Source organism: Trachypithecus francoisi, unplaced genomic scaffold (assembly GCF_009764315.1).
Source record: "Trachypithecus francoisi isolate TF-2019V2 unplaced genomic scaffold, Tfra_2.0 Lachesis_group0, whole genome shotgun sequence".
NCBI lineage: Eukaryota > Metazoa > Chordata > Mammalia > Primates > Cercopithecidae > Trachypithecus > Trachypithecus francoisi.
Window position 1 is genome coordinate 64,472,183 of NW_022681453.1, and position 19,995 is coordinate 64,492,177.

The window sequence follows — 19,995 nt, forward strand, 5'->3', positions numbered from 1 at the left end:
TTTGAATTCTGGAGTAAGCAAATGAGAGGAGGCTCAGACATGGACCCTTTCTTCCCCCTGCTACAGATTCCGGCGGTTGCATTCCTCACCTACCTGGGGCAAATACACAGAGCCTTTGCTACAGTTTCTTTTCTTTTGCTTTCCCATCAGAGCTACTAACTTTTGCTTACTTGCTCCAAAATGTTAGAAAGCAAGTGGCCAGGTTTTCTCACACAACTACATCCTTCATATAGCACTTCCTGGTCCTCCTGTCTTTCAGCAACTGAGCCCCAATAATCTGGCCAGAGGAAAGCATCATTTCCACTAGAGTCCCTTTGGATAAGAGGCTGCTACCAAGCAGCATCTCTGTGGCCATTTCCCAAACCATTAAGCTTGGTCTAACTTTGAGATGAGCTCTTCTCAAATCACTGTAAATTTGAGCCAATCACAGCCACTAAGGTCTCAGGACACTATCCCAATTCAGCCTCCCTAAGATCCATCCTCCCAGAAGGCAGGGCAGCCCAAGAAGCCCAGGTGGGGCATCTCAGAAAGAGAAGAAACCTAGACTCCCTCACTACTCAGCCTTTCCACTTTTGTTAAACTCTCCCAACATGATTGGTCAGCCTGAACCACCGCAGTCTTCCATCCCCTCAGACCAGATCTCGTGCTGGGACATGCCTCCTCCAGCCCTGTTCTTTCCCCCTTGGCACAAAGAGACAACTGGCTCCTGAAGGTAGGATCCATAGTGAGAGAAATTCTCTAGGGGTACCTCTTCAGGGGTGGTTGAGCCATCAAGAAGTCTCAGGGGAAGGAAGGTTAGGACTCTGTCCTACCTTGTCACTGTCCACTGTGTTCTGAGAGGTCCTAGAAGCAATGGAGATGGTGTCTGGTTGGCTGCTCCCATCTCCCTGGCTGTCAATATCCTCCACTCCATCCCTGCAGGAAGAAGAGAAAAAAAACAGGGGTGGGGGTGGGGGGAACCACTGTGGGTTTAGAACACACAAGGATTTCCGGTTGGGTGGGCAGAGCAGCACCTCGCACTTTCTAGCAGGGATTTGTCTAAAATTATCCTGCTAAAGAGAGTGGCCCTATGCGATTTTCAGTGACGTCACTTCTTGCACTTAGTAAATACATAATCACTATGTTGATAACTGAACGCAAAATGACCCCCTTTCCCAAAACTCCTCCAGCCCATGCTGCAGAGGGGGTGTATGTATATGTGAATGAATATATATATATATATATATATTTGGGAATGGGTCTATAACAGGCAGTAGGAAGATATATATCCTACTTAGAGCCTAGGTTTCTATCCAAGTGATTAGGTCATTTCAATAATCCCAAATTCAGGGTATTCAAGTTTTTGTACATGCTGTAATTAGGATAAAGGTTCATTTACAGTTGGCCTATAAAGAAAACAGAAGTGATAAGATTTCTTTTATTTTTTCATTTTATTTTTTGAGGTGGAATCTCATTCTGTTGCCCAGGCTGGAGTGCAGTGGCGTGATCTTGGCTCACTGCAACCTTCGCCTCCCAGGGTCAAGCAATTCTCCTGCCTCAGTCTCCCAAGTAGCTGGGATTCCAGGCTCCTGCCATCACGCCCAGATAATTTTTGTATTTTTTTGTGGAGATGGGGTTTCACCATGTTGGCCAGGATGGTCTCAAACTCCTGACCTCAGGTGATCTGCCCGCCGCGGCCTCCCAAAGTGCTGAGATTACAATAGTGAGCCACTGCACCCAGCTAAGATTTCTTTTAAACTTAAGTTTCTTCTGTTCAAGAAAACAAGTTGAGTGGAATATTGTCTCCAGGGGCTATTATCTTTGGGAAATTCCTGATATTGGACCTTCAACTCCTGGGTGTGGAGAAGGAATTTATTGCCTTCATCTGGCTGGGTTTTGAGGATCTCATGCATGTTTACAATGATTTCTTATCAATACAGAAGTCCAAGGCATTTTCTCAAAGATTGGAGAACAGTCACAGGTTCCACAGCAGCTTTGGAGCCAGCTGTGCTTCTGTGTGTCAGCTAAGACCATCTCCTGAGTGCACTCCTGGCATTTAGACCTCTTCCTGGGCCCCAAACCATATAGCTGTCCCACTCCCATGTTCTTTCAGCTCTCCAGCTATAGAACTGTGCCCCCATCCTGTGTCGAGCCCACAGCCATGGCCGAGAGGGACTGGATGTCTGGAAACTGATGAAGGCTGCAAAGTCTGTGCCAGGAAAAGCTGGGAGAGATGTGGGGTTAGGGTTGGGGTTAGGTGAATTAGCACAGGAAATGACAGCTCTTCCAATGGGCGCTTTTATAAAAGACACCCTGATGCTGCTTGTGGAGAACTAATGGCATCAGGGGACAGGGAAACTGAAAGCCTGAGAATCCTACCACATGAACAAAGTGCCACAAATAATGAATTCACCTCAAAGGGTTTAAAAGATTACACTCTGGTGTACGTGTGGATGTATGTGGATGTGTGTGTATGCAAGTACCCAGGCATGTGCACATGTATACACACAATGTCTATTCATCATAAAAAGTATTTTCTCCCACCTAGAACACTTCTAAGTCAACTGCTCTCTCACCATCATTTGTGGGCTTGGGAAATGTCAATTTATTTTAATAACATAAGCCACACATTCGTAGGAAGGAAAATCTGCTGTAAAAAGAATTTATGTGACGCATTTCAAAACCAAAAATAAAGGACTTTTAGATCATCTGTTGTTTTGGATTAACTGGGCCAGTGCTCCCCATCATGTGTAGACAGTTGAGAGCTGGCTGTACTTTCTGCTTCCTGCTATTCTCGCCTGTGGTGGGCCCTTCTGGTCCACTCCAGATGAAGTCACTTCTGGGGGATGTGGGGAGCCCACCTAGGAGTGTGGGTAGTATTCCCCAACCAATGAACTCCTCTATAAACTGTCCCTATATCCAGGAATCCCAAGATAATGGAATTATAGACTGCCTGGCTATTCTCCGTAGAGTATGCCAAGGTTTCTCACCCACCCATCACAGGACAAGAGAAAAGGTGTGAGCGGAGAAAAGTTAGGGGCATTTCCAAGATACGCCTTTCCCATATTCTAGAAATGCCCAAACTCTCCTACTATAGGAAAAAGGGGCTATGTCAGGGTAAATAACCCTAGTCAGCCTCACCTGAGTATCCTCTCTCACTATGATTCTAGACCACCATTTCTTTATACTTGTTTCCTTTCTAATTTCTTTATTAAAGTATGGGTTCCCTGAGGCATGGCCTGTCTCCACTGCTAGACTTTAGTCCACCCCCTCCTTACCTGGACTCTGGACATAGATAACTGACATCAAAATGACCCCTCCCCCAGAGTAGTTATAATTCCTCCATGCAGCGCTGAGGAGGTGACTTTATCCTGGTCATGCAGGTCTTAGGGCTTCTGCCCCACGGAGGCTTCTCTACCTTAGTCACATCCTTCTTTTGGTTACCACCTTGCTCAGGACCAATGCTGCTGCTGCTGCTTCACAGGCCCTGAAATGGCTCCCTACACTGCTTGTCCTGGTTGGTACCTAAGGGTCAACTAAATCCTCCCGATTTATTCCATTCAGCGACAGGGGAGGAGGGAAGAACCTGTTACCACCGATGACCATCTCTGTTAGAACCCCGTTTTTTTTCTTCAAAATGTATGTTAAGTTTTTGTATGCTTTCTTTGGAAGTGTCCCCCAAAAGAGTCATCAGAAGTGTAGGTGTCATATGGAGACTTGGGAAAGAAATACTTAAGAAGCCATCCGTGGGTTTAAAGGAAACTGGGATTCAGAAGGGTCAGAAAGATATAAGAAATAAGTCCTCTTCTGCCCAATGACATTGCTTATCATAGGTGAATGAAGGTGAGGTCTCTGTGGGTATTGCAACAAGAGCTGCAATGAAACCACCACTCCACACGTTACAGTACACAAAGCCCTTTCACTATCCAACCAGTTCAGAGTTCCTCCACTCTAGGGCTCCTCTAAAGTCCCCTTTCTTTGAATTCTTATAGCATTTATGATCCCTATCGGTGGTTCTTCTGGTCTATTACATGTGTGAGACATGGCTGTTAGATGGCTCTTAAGGGAATCGACTCATCTTACACTTCCTTTTATCTTGTAGCACCTAGCAGAGTGTTCATCAAATAAGAGGTGCTCAATGAAGCCCTGCTGAATTTGACACTCGTGAGATGCTTAAAGATGAGATGACTCATCCTAGGTGGAACTCACAGGCCTTCCTGGAAAGTGCCACCTGCAGGGCACATCCCCCTTCAGAAGCAAAGATTCATCCCATTCCCGCACCCGGAAGCCTGTGAGGCAGGCAGTGCTGGAGGGAGAGGCGCTTGTTACCTCTTACTATTGTTCCTCTGTTTGGCTGGTGTTTTGGGGAGCTGAAGTGGCTCCTTTAAAGCTCCTTTCAGGTGAATGATCCTTTCTTGAATCACTTCTCGAATGTTCTTGATCCACTCCTGCTTGGTTTCGATGTTGGAGGCCTAGAGTGCCACAGGGAGAACGACTGAGAACCCCAACTCCCATCACCTTGCCAAAAACAGCTCTCAACCCTCCTGCAGTCTTCATCTGTTATTTTCAAGGATTCCAAATGTCTGGGGAGTTTATTTATCATTTCATACTTATGACTCTTTAATACCAGAAACAGGCTTCTCCAACTCTCAGAACAGTGCTCTGACCTCAAGACTCAATGCAGAATTACTTGTATGAGAGTAACTGTCAAAGTATTTCATAACCCATAAGGCACTGAGCAATCCTGATATCTGCCCTGGAGCTGGAACAGAATCTGGAAGTTTCCCCTGGGACAGGGATTAACACCTGGGCTGCTGGATCCAGGGGAGGTCTAGTGGGCACTGGGAGGGGCAGCATCTACTTCTCAATCAGTATGGATATGTGTCAGGATGCTCACCTAGCATGGCTCCACAGACTTGTATTGACTAGAAGTCAGTCCTGGGCTTGTGGCAAGCTAACTCTGTTAACGAAGGCACTGCTATCATTTTATGATGATTCCATTTGTCTTGGTAGAATTTTTTTTCTGGTAATTCTGCCTCACAACAGGTAGCAGCTATGCTGGCAGTTCAGAGTGAACAAGTGTGAAGCTTTTGTCGGGGTTGGACCATCTATTCCTTGGTGATGGGCACTTTCCTGACAAGCAAATGACTGCCGGGAGCTCCATTAGCTGCATGATCGCTGCTCAGTCAGGCTAACATCACTGCTGCACCCCAGAGAGCAGCAATGACTCCTCAAGGCCATCCTCTAATGAAAGGCCCCCTCTTGACACTTCTCCCCATCAGCATGGTCCCCATGCTAATATGATTTACTAGGGGTTCAAGAACATAGGTTCCCAGGGAATAAGGTCCATATCTTGTACAACGTTATCCCCCACCACACTAGGCACTATACGTTTTACACAGAAGCTATTTAGGAAAAAATGTTAAATGAATGTAGAGCAAATCAAGATGCCTTTTGTCAAAGGGTCAATTGTTCTTGCCACTTGAAGGAGGACATACGGACAGAGCACAGTTTAAGTGAGTCTTGCTGAGCTGGCCCCGCAGGCCACTCCCTGCCCTCTTCCCTGTTGGTCACACATGTGCATGCACTTGAAGAGACCATGCGTCTTTGAGATTCTGGGTCTACCTTCATGATAGAATTTGCTTCTCAATACCCATGTGATGCAACCATTTCCAAGAGAGGCCCATGGCTCAGTAGAGTCTCTGCGTCTTAGCTTTTAGGTATCACTTGCCCACCCCCACTTCTATTAACCCCACCCCTAATCTTGTGCCTAGCAGAGAGCAGTACTTACTTTCAGCACTGTTTTATTGTCTGAGGATGGAGTGCGCCCAGACCACAAGGCGAATTTGCAGGGATCGCCCTCCACGTGCTCGGTCACACCCAGCTCTGAGGTCTGTAGACAGGAAATGCCTGTGAGAGGCGGGGAAGGGGAGGGCAGTGGGGAAACTTAGGGCTGGGGTGGGAAGGGAAAGGCAACAAAGAGGAGAGGACCGAGGGAGGGGCTTCTGTCAATCAAACTTTAACAGATTGGATATTCTGTTCATCTACCCAGGATGGAAGGACCTACAGGCACGTGCCTGATTAGCAGGTACCAGGGAGGGAAGGTGAAGAGGGAGGTGCTAAAAGCAAACAGAAAGAAGAATTGTGAACTCTAAAATGCAGACGTGGGAGGTGAGTGGGGTGCTTTCCAAATAGGAGACATTTTCATTTGTCCAGGATGGTTTTGGTGTGGAGGCCGGGGAGGAGATGAGATGAGTGTGTCCAGATCCCTTCCTGCCCATGGGTTCTATGAAAGCAGGGAGTCTTGTCTTATCCCACCTGCCCCACCTACCAGTAGCTTGTTCTTGTAAACATATTTCGTGTGTCCTGAAGAGTCTTTGATTTCCTTGCTAAAAACCAAGGAGATCTCAAAGAGGAACAAGTGCCGCTCCCGCCCCTTCCGGATCAGCGACTTCGGGTCCCACACTTGAAAGGCATCCTGGAGAATCAACTCCCCCTGCACATCCAGGTTCTCGTCGAACCCTGAAAAACATCCATTTTCACCCTGTGGAGTTTCTCTACTGCCACAGTCAGGGGGGCCATGTTCCACTCCCCTCTTGGAGAAAGGCCTCTCTTATTGTTAGTCCTCAGTTCCTGAAGGGTTTTTCTCTCTCTGCTAACTCCAGAGACTGCTGAACACTTCCATAGACATCTCTGAGAATTGCAATTAGATCTCTCCTGACCCCTTCCTGCACCATGTCTTTTATATACATAACCAATATTAGTGGAATCTCCTGCAAAGGTTCTATGCAACCTCACATCTTCACATACCCACAGTTGGCCTCCTGCAAGGGCAAATCCCATAGCTCCTTTGTCCTCCACAACTTTCTACTGTTCCTGACTTGCAGCTATGAGTAGGGCTGAGGACAAACACTTCCTGACTGAGTGTCTTCAGCTCATCTTTATTTGTCATATTACCTCCTTAATTCTCTTCATTCGTCTTTTGTTTTGTTTTTTTTTTTTGTTTTTTTTTTTTTTTTTGGTGCAGTGGCATGATCATGGCTCACTGTGGCCTTGAACTTCCAGGTTCAAGTGATCCTCCCACCTTAGCTTCCCAAGTAGCTGGGTCTATAGGTACATAACACCATGCCCAGGTAATTTTTATATTTTCTGTCGAGACAAGGTCTCTACAGACCAGCTGTTGTTGCCCAGGCTGGTCTCGAACTCAAGTGATCCTCCCACATTGGCCTCCCAAGTGCTAGTATTACAGGCATGAGCCACCGTGTCTGGTCTACCTTAATTCCTGTATTCCATTTCTAGAATTCCCCCCTTTGATTGCTTTGCACAAGACTTCAGCAGTTTATATTTATACCACTTTATACAGTTTATATTTATACCACTTTAAGTTTTTAAGAGAGGCTCTCAAACTTTAATGTGCATAAGAATCACCTGGAGAGCTTGTGAAAACACAGATTACTGCCCACCCTCCAACCTCCCCAGATATTCTGATTCAGTAGGTGTGGGGTGAGTCCATGAATGTGCACTTCTGACAAGCTCCCAGGTGCTGTTGCTGCTGCTGGTAAACAGACCATGCACGGAGTAGCTGGATCCAGAGCATAGGTCAGGGACAGACTGGAGGAGCTGGGTACTTGCAGGTACTTCACGGTGGGGTGGAGGTGAACGTATAAACAGGGAGGAAAGGAGTGGAGAAACTGTGTCAACAGGAGTACATTTAGATTGTTCCTGCTCAGCCTAAGGAAAATAGCCAGGGCTCCTTTGCTCTAAGAATTGAGGCTTCTGCTGCTAAGGATGGTCCAGGAAATATGGAGACCATATCAAGTCTCCTAAGGTGGTGGTGGTGGTACTGGCGGAGTAGGATGGAGTCCAGAAGAGAAAAAACAGCCACGTGTTTACATATTTGCAACAGACTATACACATTTCCTTTAGCAACCATTAAAAATGTTAATTATTTTTTTTTTGAGATGGAGTCTCGTTCTATCACTCAGGCTGGAGTACAACAATGTGATCTCGGCTCACGGCAACCTCTGTCTTCTGGGCTCAAGCGATTCTCATACCTCAGCCTCCCGAGTAGCTGGGATTACAGGCATGCACCACCACAACTGGCTAATTTTTGTATTTTTAGTAGAGACCGGGTTTTGCCATGTTGGCCAGGCTGGTCTCGAACTCCTGACCTCGTGATCCACCCACCTTGGCCTCCCCCAAAAATGTTAAATCATTAACTCATCTAACAAATTCCGCCCCAGTATGGCTGCTCTGCCCACTCATTCTGCAGTGTTAAGACGACTTTACTGGAATCTTACTCTACAGGTTTCTGGTCCTAAGAAGATAGTTTCAGCTGACTGAAGTCTTATCAGAGTTGTTTGGCTGGACTTACTAACCTTCCATGAGGACAAAATGCTGGTTGCACAAGAATGTGAATGTATTTAATACCACTGAACGGTATATTCAAAAATTGTTAAAATGGTAAATTTATGCTACACATATTATGTATATTTTACCATAATAAAAAAAAGAGCATAAGGCTGAAGATGGTATGCTTTGTGTGTGTGTGTCTGTGTGTGTTTATGTGATCAGGATTTCTGTTCATTGTGATGACCAAGGCGATGCAATGCAGATGCTACACAGACTAACAAGACTGCTGTGGGTTGGGAGCTCTAGCACACCAACAGTGAGGGTAATGGCCTGTCCTGGACTCTCTCATGGGCAGCAACATGTCCACATAACCTCCAGTGGCTTAGGCCTGGTCCTTCTTGGAAGCAGGGTGCTAGCCAAGTTGGTCCTTGTGGAGCCCCTCTCACACAACAAGGGCCTATGTAACTATTTGTCGTTTCTTCTCTCTTCCAGCCTTAGCTTTTTTTGTCTAATTTCACGCCACTTCCTCTCATGATGCAAGTTTCCCCGTCTTAAGGAAGAGAGGAGGCTTTCCCAGTGTGGGGAGGACAGCTACCTTCCAGCATGCTGACATGCATGGCATCATTGGCTTTCTTTGGGACACTGAGCATCACTTCCAGGCCATCCTTGAGCTCCCCTTTCCCTTCTTCACAGCAAGTCAAAAGTTCCTGGGGAAAAAAAAAGTCCGGACACAATTAGGGCCATCTCCCCCAGCTTCCTCCCACCACCTAGCCCACCAAGGAAATTACAGACCAGCTTCGCTCTCTGTAATGGTTCCCTCTGAGCTATAAAGAAAGTGAGGTGGGGTAAGGGGTTATCTCCAAGAATTCAACCACAATTTTTCTCTCACACTGAGCATTCTCAGCCCAATCTAGCCCAAACTAACTCAGTCCAACCCAACTCCCATATAGCTTGACCTGTAAGTCAGCAACTGAGGCATTCTCTGTCACTGGACTGCCCTCTTAGGGAAGGGACTACCCGGTAAAGCACAAGAACAGAGGTGCAGTATTGTGTAATCCAATAAAGAGAACAAAGAGAAGAATGAGAAGGATAAAGGGGAGATAAAGAGTGTGCTACGCAGCACCCATATATCCCTGCATGCTTACTGCTGACACCACTTTTATTTACAAGTCTCTACAGCCTGAATGCTGACTTCCATCCTACTGGGAACAACCTGAGGTTGCAGACTTAATATGCTTATGACATCCCAGAGTAATAAAATATTTTTAGATCATACGGATCAGGAGTTCCTACTCTGGGGCCAATAGATGGGATTCTAGGCTATTTCACTGTCAGATGAGGTAAGTGCGATTAAGAGAGATAAAGTGATTTTCCTCAGGTTATAGAACTCAGTGGAGGCTACGCAGGGGCCTGAATCCAGGTCCCCCGAATCCAAGTCTGGCACTTTATCCACCACATCAACCCTGTCTCTCCTATATTCTGTCCCCCATTGAGGCTTCCAGGGGCAATACCTTCTTTCTTTTACCTCCTGGGGAGCTGGGGAGTATGTCCTTTCTTTTGTATTTCCTCACTGGGGACTCAGTCATCACCATCCCCATAAAATATATATAGTATTTGGTTGGTGGAGAAAAGATCATTTCCAACTATCTTAAGAATCATAAGACTACTTGGAATGATTTTTGCCCAAACCAGAAGAACGTTGGCTTTTCATTTTTCCTATCAGGGTCATTGTATCTTGCTCACTTTGATACTGGGAAGGGAATGGTTAAGCAACAGATCTGCAAACCATACTCTCTCCTCCAGGGGGCAGGGGATGCGTGTTGAGTGGAGGTGCCTTTCCCAGAAAGAAAGAAGTTCACCAGATCAAATCTTGTAAACACGTTAATGACAGACCTCTTGACAAATAACCTAATGGTACTTGCTAGGAAAAGATGACTTATCTAGGAAATGCCTTTAATAGGATAAATCTTGTCTGTCTAGGGTTTCTTATGGTAAATAATCCTAGAATCTGTGGCTTTAGAAGCATGGCTCTCTGGAAGGTGTCACATAAGCTATGCAACTATCCAAGTAAAAAGGGAATGTCTTTCATGACCAAATGACTCTCTTTAGGGCAAGTGATACAATGTGACATACATAATTTACAGACCTTGTACGTCAATCTGGCCACAGCATGTCCTGATGCTGCAAGAAAAGGCTTGGAGCTGCACTGGTGGTCCTGGCCCTTTCCCATGTCACCTCTGCCTTAGAATTACTTGTATCCTTGAAATTATTAGTCAAGCTCCACACTTGGTAAGATATCTAATTAGTGAGAGTCTGATCTAAAAATCCAATCCTTAGTGTTATCTTGGATACACTCCCATAGGAATAAGGGAGCTTTGAGTGTCCAAAGAAGAAGTGCGCCCCCTAGAGCACATGTTTGGGAGGGAGAAGTGATCAGCGCTCAGCTCTGTCCTTGGCTCCAGTCACTATAATGTCATCCTTGTTCAGAAAGTGGTATTGACTTCTGCCAACCTAAAGTGCTCAGATTCTCCCACCCCTTTCCTTATTTTAACCTTCCCAATCTTATTTTCATACATCGTCAAAGAAAATCCTGAGGTAAAACATAAGAGAAAAAACAAGAAATACGCTTCAGTTTGTGACAGAAAACACAAATTAGTTTAATCCCCCCTGCTCAAAACAATTGAGAGAGTCTACCAATCTACCAGCTGGGCCAATAAATTTTCCCTGATCCTTGCTACACTTTGTGATAAGGAGAAGGCTCCACATTTAATTTAGGATCCTTTTGTAAAGCCACAGCAGATTTACATGAAGAATACTGAGCACTCTGACATAAAGTTTCTACTTTCATGCCATACCTAAAGTGATGAACCCAGAGGATACTGATAATTAAATATACATTTATTTGAAATAAAACTGACTTTATGAAAATAAGTCCCATATTATTTATTTATAGTAAAAGCTCAGCAAACTGTTTTTCTCTTACTCAGCAGGCACTCTGCCAACAGCACATTTAAAAAAGACTGAAACTATCTTCTTTTTCTTGAGACAGAGTCTTGCTCTATCACCCAGGCTGGAGTGCAGTGGCTCGATCTCAGCTCACTGCAACCTCCGCCTCCCAGGTTCAAGCAATTCTCCTGCTTCAGCCTCCCGAGTAGCTGGGACTACAGGTGCATGCCACCATGCCTGGATAATTTTTATATTTTTAGTAGAGATGAGGTTTCACCATATTGGTCAGGCTGGTCTCGAACTCCTGACCTCAAGTGATCCACCCGCCTTGGACACCCAAAGTGCTAGGATTATAGGCGTGAGTCACTGTGCCCAGCCTGTTTTCAAAAAAAAAAAAAAAAAAAAAAAAAAATTTACTTCCTCACAATCAAATTCCTGCCACTTTATTTTTCCACTTCTTAGCTACCTCTATAGGCACCTCTTCCTAAAACACTCAATTCCAGAACAAAGTTCCAGAGCCCACTCCTTCAACTGCCTACAGCAAAACACAAGCCTATTCTATTGTCAACTTCCCTCCCTTGTCTGCGCCACATAATTCATCCTAGAGGGCTTACACCTTACAGGATTAAAGGGAGAGGTAAAAAGCTATATTTCTTTTAGAACTGCATCTTAGTTGATTTAAGACACTGGGAGTGTGGATAGCTGAGTCAGCACTGGTTTGTCTTTCTTTCCTTTTTTTTTCTTTTCTTTTTAAATTCACAACCCCACCAATTCCTGAAAAACCTTTGGGTGGGATACATACATTAAAAACCATAAAAATCAATTTTAAAAAGTCTATTAGCAGAAGAAAAATAATTTCATTTTTTATTTTATTCATTTTTTTTTTTTTTGAGATGGAGTCTCACCCTGTTGCCCAGGCTGTAGTGCAGTAGCATGATATTGGCTCACTGCAGCCTCTGCCTGCAAGGCTTAAGTAATTCTCATGCCTCAGCCTCCTGAGTAGCTGGGATTACAGGCACATGCCACCATGCCCAGCTAATTTTTTGTAGAGACAGAGTTTTGCCATGTTGGCCAGGCTGGTCTTGAACTCTTGACCTCAAGCAATCCACCTGCCTTGGCCTCCAAAAGTGCTGGGATTACAGGCATGAGCCACCAAGCCCGGCCATGAAAATAATTTTAAAAGGCCAAGCATTAAGTGGGATAGGAAAGAAGAAGATAATTATACACAAAATCTGGGCTAAGGAGATTCTACTGTAAGCAACCACAAAATTCAGTGCTAACTTTCTAATAGCCACAGGTAAAGAAGCGCCTGAGCATCTGTCATTTAAAGACAGAAAGTATACCCATTTTTCGGGAGAGAGGATTCCCTATGCCCCTGTCCTGAGGTCTCACAATAATTTCTTGTGAGCCTTTATATAAGAAATTCCAAAAAACAAAGAAGGGAAAGCAGTTCTGCCAGGACAGGTGGGGTGTCTGCACACTCTTTTCTCACACTAGTCCTCAGTAAAGGCCGAGGGTGTGATGTCCAGTTGTAACACTTTAAGCCATTTCTGCAGGGTTGGATGGCTAGAATCCTGGAAGCAAACGCCCACAGCCTCTTCTTGGAGATGAGGAAGGAGAAGAATTGCAGGGAGGAGGTTGAAGGGAAATGATGTGGCACGGCCCCACTCTGACTCAGAGGACAGAAAACCCTACCAGGGCACAGGCTCCTGCACCTTCACTGCACTGTTGCCCTCACGCCTCTCATCATGGAACCTCAAGTGCTAAGCCAGGGAGATTCCATGGGCTGGGAATGGTGAACTCACTCCAGTGTGACTAGAATGGCGGATTTGAAATTAGACTGGTTTTCAAGTTCAGTGAAATGAGATTATGCAAATTTTTGCAGGCATCTCTAAACAGGAGCTGAATTACATCAGATTTTCTCTGAAATTACACAATGTACTTATAACATGTCCCCTACTATCCCTTTATCTTTGCATTAAAGGAGCAACCAGCAGTATATTTCAAATGAGGGAAAACTCTACCCCTAAACTTTAGGAATTAATATAGATGGGGGTTATTTAACTACTTGCGTCAATTCCCCAGGCTTTCTGTGGAAATGACATTATTTTCAATGTATCAGTGCATTCTTATATGAGAAGGATCAACTCAAATTACTTAGTGTTTTGCATATTTGGTTATTTAACTTTTAAAGAAAAGGTTTTGAAGGAAGATCCAAATCTCTTGGTTGGCTCCAGAAGAACTCCAACATGCGAGAACCTACAGATACAAGAATACTCTTGTGTTTTAATATGTACCCTTTGACTATTTTCCCTCAAAATCCTCATCGTCTTGACAAACACAGAGATTAAGACAATGGTAGGTGCTACCCTGGCCTCAACTATCCATGTAAACTGGCACTGCCCTTAGGACTCTGACCTTTTATTTATTTATTAATTATTATTATTATTTTGAGATGGTGTCTCACTCTGTCACTCAGGCTGGAGTTCAGTGGCGTGACGTCAGATCACTGCAACCTCCGCCTCCTGGGTTCAAGTGATTCTCTTGCCTCAGCCTCCCGAGTAACTGGGATTACAGGTGCACACCACCACCCCTGGCTAAGTTTTTGTATTTTTAGTAAAGATGGAGTTTCGCCATGCTGGCCAGGCTGGTCTCAAACTCCCACCCCAAATGATCTGCCCATCTCAGCCTCCCAAAGTGCTGGGATTATAGGCATGAGCCACTGTGCCTGGCCAGACTCTGACCCTTGATTCATCAAAAGCGGGGACTACCAGGAAGAATCTGCTTCTGTAAGGAGGGACAAGAAAGCCTCTAGGAGCCAGTCAGTGCCTGAGAAGGCAATTGCTAAAAGTTCTGCAGTGGTAAGTAGATGAGAAAATAGTCACAACTTATTCCTGCTCCCTTTTCTTCCCCTTCTGCCTTAAAGTAGGCATCTGGAATTCCATGGGATAGGACAGCAACGCCAGCGTGGGCTGAAGTTCTGCTCTGGGTAGAAGAAAGGTCTTCAGGTGGAAGCATTCCCATCCTTACGGGCCAAAGCTGGGACTCCCTTGCCATAGGCGGTAGGCAGTGGAGGGGGATGTGGAGGGGAGGTACCTTCAGGAGAAGTTGATATTTGGTGATCCTTTGGACAGGCTTAATTAGATAGGAAGAGATGGAATTGGCCAGACCATGCCGTTGTTGTATCTCCTGCAGGGATGAGAACAAGGTGCAATTAGACACAGAGGGGCGTGTGCATGTGTGTGTTCTGAAAGGAGAGAGGCAGGGGTCAAAGAGAGGAAGAAAGAGAAAAAAGTAGACAAGTTTGAGAACATGTTCTTTGATAGGGAGAGGGAGTAAAAAGAGAAACAAAAGAGACCAAGATGGATATGGAGAGAGACTAAAAAGAGAGAAGGGTTAGGGAAAGAAGCAGGTGTGTGAAACTAAAAGAAATTGAACAAAAATGGAGAAAAAGAGCAGTAGAAAAGTGAGCAATAAGGTAAATAACAGAGGGGAGGGTAAGGAGAGATGAAGTAGGAGTGAAAGGAAATCAGCTCCAAAAAGGGGAGAAGAGAGTATAGGGAAGGCAGAGAATGAGGCTCTGACTTCCATTCTGATGGCTCCTGATCAGTCTTTCCCCGCCCTCAGTCTCCTTAAAATAGCACACGGATATATCTCCTTTATTAATACCATCCTTCTCTTTAAATTTAACACATCCCAACTTAGGGTCATCACTTTAATTCTTATAAATGTTTCATAGTGATCAATGGCACCTCCTTCATTCTTCAGGTCTCCTAAGCTAGAAACCATGGAGTCAATTTTAGTCATTTCTCCTCTGTTATCCCTGGTGACAAATCTTTCCTTTCCATTTCCAGGGACATCACCCTCATCACTCATGCCCAGGTTAAGGCCATGGCTTCCAATTGCTGTTTGTGCTTCTAGTCTCTCCTTTTAGTCTCTATCCTGCCTCCAAAATGATCTTCTACTCCCCAAAGTCTAGGGGTTATAAGTGGCAGAAAAAGGTACATTTTTGTCTCTGCTCTCAAAAAGCTTACAGTCTAGCTGAGAATACTCAACGCACATGAACTAGAGATCAACAAAGGACAATACAGGAAATGGTACAGCCAATAAAAATGGGAGTGATTACTGGGTTTGGGAGTGGCCAGATGGTTAGTAGAGACAAGCCCTCAACCTCACCTGGAGCTAAGAGGTGAGGTGGGCAGGTGGGGTGGGTTAAGTAAAAGGTTGGAGAAATGACACTCACTCACATCAAACACAAAATGTATCAGCTGAAATAATCATTGTGTGTTTATATGATGATGAGGACCATGACCGAATGGTACAGAGGATGCACACCCACCTTCTATAAGAAGTGAAAAATAAAGTTAGATATGCAAGGCTGGGTCATTGATGGGTTTGAGTTAGAAAAGAGTTAGGATATGAGGGTAAGTTTTTCAATGGAAAAGCATCACAGATTTTAAAGAGAAGAAACGGGTGGGGCATGGTGGCTCATGCCTGTAATCCCAGCACTTTGGGAGGCTGAGGCAGGAGGATTGCTTGTGTCCAGGAGTTCAAGACCAGCCTGGGCAACATAGCCAGATACCATCTCTACAAAAAATACAAAAATTAGCTGGGTATGGTGCCACGTGCCTCTTGTCCCAGCTGCTTGGGAGGCTGAGGTCAGAGGATTGCTTGAGCCCAGGAGGTCAAGGCTGTAGTGAGCTATGATCATGCCACTGCACTCGGCCTGGGTGACAGAGAGAGACCCTGTCTCAAAACAAACAAACAACAACAAAAAAGAGAAAAAAACACGTGATGAAAGTAACGTTTCAGAAAGAGTAATATATAGCTAATAGCAACATGGGGGTAAATCTTGGAGAAATAGACAGAGATAAGTTATGAGGCTATTGCAAAAGCCCAGGTGTGTAGATCTGAAGTCGCCACATGATCCAGCAATTCAAATTCTAGGTCTATGCATGAAAAACCCAAATACCCATGAATTGATAAATGGAAAAACAAAATGTAGAATATTCATACAATGGAATATTATTTGGACATAAAAAGAAATGAAGCTCTGATGCACGAAACAACATAGATGAACCCTGAAAACATTATGCTAAGTGAAAGAAGCCAGTCACAAAAGACCATGTATTATGACTCAATTTTTATGCAATGTCCACGCAAAGTAGATCTATCTGTAGTGACATAAAGTACATCATTGGTTGCTTGGGGGTGGGGGTTTGTGGTGAAGCGCTGGGAGGTGATGGCTAAAGGATACAGGGTTGCTTTGTGAGGGTGATGAAAGTATCCTAAAATCGACTGTAGGGATGGTTGCACGTATCTGTGAGCACACACACAAAAACACTGAATTCATACTTTAAATGGGCAAAATGTATGATATCTGAAATCATCTCTCAGTAAAGCTGTTATTTTAAAATAGGTCCAGGTATGCAATGTAGGGGCATGCCCTAAGCTGGAATTAGTGAGAATAAAGTATTAGGAAGAATAAAAGAAATATTTTAAAGAGGGACTTGATAGGACTTGTTATGGGGCTATGAAGAAGGGTTGAAAAGAGATAATAAGGGTTTTAAAAATTATTCCATTGCCTATAAGAAATGATTTCTATCCCCGAAAGTAGTAATTTTGTCACTATTTGCCTCTTCCCCAGAGGTGTGTAGTTACAAGGTTTGTTTGAGGATGATGGGCAAAACAGCTGCAGCTTGACTCTCTTCAGGCAACTGAACCTTGTGAGTTTATCTGGGAGCTTTGGCAAGAAAGCACAAGCAACAATTCACCTTTGGCACTCTTCCCTCTCTGACGAAAAGCCCAGCTTTAGGAAGGCTGCATGTGGAGCAGAGAGGGAGGGGCCTACATCAGTCAAACCAAGCTTAGACATCACACCCATGCTGTTCTCACATTTAGGGTCAAAAATTCTGGATCATGTGAATGTGTAAGCCTTTCTAAGACTTTAAATTCTCTGCATTCTTTTTACAGTCATGGATATTAGGTGACTGCATTTATCAAGGGTTTATCGCATTTATAAATCTCATTTATGGAATGAGGGCATAAAGCAGATGGTTCCTAATTGTAGAAGTTAGGGAAACTCTTCTGATGGAATGAAAATAAGCTGCAAAGATTATGCCTTTTGGAAAGTTTTGAAATCAATCCAGAGAGTCTACTGTCCTCCACTCCCACTTCCGGGGCAGACTTGAAGAACTCATACTGGACTGGTTTTCTGGCTTCCATCAGTCTTTCCAATTAATGTAGAGGTTCACTAGGCACTATGTTGGAAATGGGGTATAGGGTGGGAAGTTTGGGGATACATCTGACTTATCAAAGGATAGAAATTGGCTAGAAATGGGGATGAAAGGTATGTAGGACTAAGGGAAAATATATTCTGGTGACAGGCACTGAGATGTGACAAAAATGAATCAGGCATAAGGTCTCAAGGAGCTCACAGGTGGAGGGAGATGTGAGTAACAGAAAGGTGCATTGTTAACCCGCCAAAAGGCAAATCATTATACATACTATGACAAAGACACAAAGTACAAAGGAAATGATTCATGCAGGAAGTAGCATGTGAACTTTAACGGATAGGAAGAATTTTGAAGAGAGAGGGAGAGAAGGGTGTGTGTGTTTGTGTGTTTGTATTGTGTGGAGGGGACACAATCTATCCTAGGCAGAAAGAGCAGTGTAAGCAAAGATAGGAAGCAGAAGAGTTTGAGGCATGCTCAGAGCACAGGACATGGATGTCAGAAAAGTGCTAAGTGGAAGACAGGACACAATGCATTTAAAGCTTCAAAAAGACCCTTCTGGATATTGCTCATGAATAAGCAACAGAAGCATCCTAAGAGAAAAAGATTCTCAATCAGATGTAATGGTGGCATAGGGCATCTAATATGATACCCAATAATATCAGGTGACAGAAGCACTTTTCTTGGGTTCTTCTGTGGTGCCAAATCTAACCCAAGATATTCTAGTGTGGGACACATAGAGCCATTTCCATATTAATGCTCCATTTAAAAAATCATGTGCGTTTTTCCTCATCCGGCTTCTTTCCGTTCAAGAGTCATTTCTTTACTGAGCAATATGACATTTGTAGAATCATTTCTGTTGAGGCAGTGCCAGGCTAGAAAGATGCTCAGGGAAGGTGTCTTTTGTACACTTGAGTACAAGAGCCATGTCTAAATGTCTTTATATTCTCCACGGGGCCTAGCCCACTATCTTGCATACAGTAGACATCCAAAGATTTATGAAAAAAATGAAAACAGATAGGCAGAAAGATGGACAGATAACCTTTAAAAAGTGCTGTTTCTAGTTTCTGTCACTTCTGATATGACTGCCAAAACGGCCTTCACTGCTATAGTCTGCCTCTCACTAAACTTTCTTTTTTCCCCAATTTCATCTTTCCCTCTTATTCATCCTTTGAATCCTGCAGGGCCCCCTTTGATTTGGCTTACTGTAAAGCCAATAGGTCACTCTCTTTGGGAAGCAGCACTAAACAGATCCCACCATTCCCCAACAGGACTGTGTCATCACTCCAAACCAAAGGACCTGACAAGGCACATCAGCCTCACTCTTCTCCTGGCTTCTGTTAAAGCAGAAGTGTTCAGCCCTGGCTGCACATCACTGTCACCAGACACTTTAAAATATCCCAATGCTCAGGCCACAGTCAGGCCAATCACAGCAGAACCTCAGGCATGGGATTCAGGAATCAGTTTTTTTCAGAGCTCCCCAGGTGATTCCAACGTGTAGCCAAGGTTGAATCAACTGCATTAGAGAACTGATTCTCAAACTTGAGTGGGCTTCAGCTACCCAGAGGCCTCCTTATAACTCAGGTTGCTGGGCTCCCCCTGAGAGATTCTGATTTAATAGACGTGGACTGAGGTCCGAGGATCACACTTTTGGAAACACTACGTTTGTGAGAGCTGTATGTGAAGCAGAAGTGAAATATATTAATCAACCACTGCATCATAGTGGGCCTTCTCTAAACATGTGCTTTATGGCTACCTAGGTTTGGTTTGGAGGCATGGAGACAAATTTGCCTTGTCCAAAATCACACTGGTCAAGATAGGAAGGGATATAACAAAATACATACACTGTTTTTGTTTTTTTTCCCATGCTTAAGGTTTGGAGTGGCCAGTAAAGAAAATTTAGGAAAAAAGGATAGCTAAACATCCATTATGCCAAAGCAGAGAAGCATTTCCACCTGCTCATCAGCTGCTCAAGAATAGAAAACCACAGCTTACATCAAAGAAGGTGCCCGCATGCTCCAGGATAAGCTGGTTGGAATCAGGCTTGTTTTTACAGTAGGTGACATACATCTGAAATTTGTCTGCCTAAAAAGAACAAAGATAATAATAGATAAGCATTCATTAGTTGCTCCCTTCTGTCCACCATGCTGAATGCCCCAGCAAGGGCTGTACAGTCAAAACCCTCAGATGCCAGTGTCTAGATTTTCTATGGCAAATGTGCTATGCTCATCCAGCCTCCATGGTCCCCTAACAGACATTGGGATGTCTTTTTCTCTCGGCATGTACAGAAAGCTTCTGGAACTGAGCTCATTTTAATACTAGTTTGTGCTAGAAAGAATCAGAAAAAGCAATTCATATATCCTGACATATTCTGAAGTTAGACAGAACTTACTTACAGATTTTACCCCTTTTTTTTTTATTACAATTGTGCTCCCCATCTTAAAAAAGGACAGCATTTGCTCTGAATACAAAAACAAATAACGAA

General features: G+C 44.2%; 1 protein-coding gene across 5 annotated transcripts in view; it reads right to left on the minus strand.

The window, feature by feature from the left end:
- LOC117083389 (kalirin) overlaps positions 1-19,995 on the minus strand; it is a 499,428-nt gene that overhangs the window by 22,916 nt on the left and 456,517 nt on the right. For 4 of the 5 annotated variants that reach the window (XM_033210973.1, XM_033210972.1, XM_033210971.1 and 1 more), the window contains exons 27-33: positions 19,506-19,595; positions 14,374-14,466; positions 8,927-9,038; positions 6,311-6,501; positions 5,771-5,872; positions 4,309-4,451; positions 813-915 (exon numbers count right to left, since the gene is read on the minus strand). In XM_033210973.1, coding sequence (XP_033066864.1) covers positions 813-915; positions 4,309-4,451; positions 5,771-5,872; positions 6,311-6,501; positions 8,927-9,038; positions 14,374-14,466; positions 19,506-19,595 — 834 coding nt within the window. Of the gene's footprint in view, positions 1-812; positions 916-4,308; positions 4,452-5,770; positions 5,933-6,310; positions 6,502-8,926; positions 9,039-14,373; positions 14,467-19,505; positions 19,596-19,995 lie in introns of those variants that run through there. The other variant, XM_033210974.1, reaches the window with a different exon arrangement.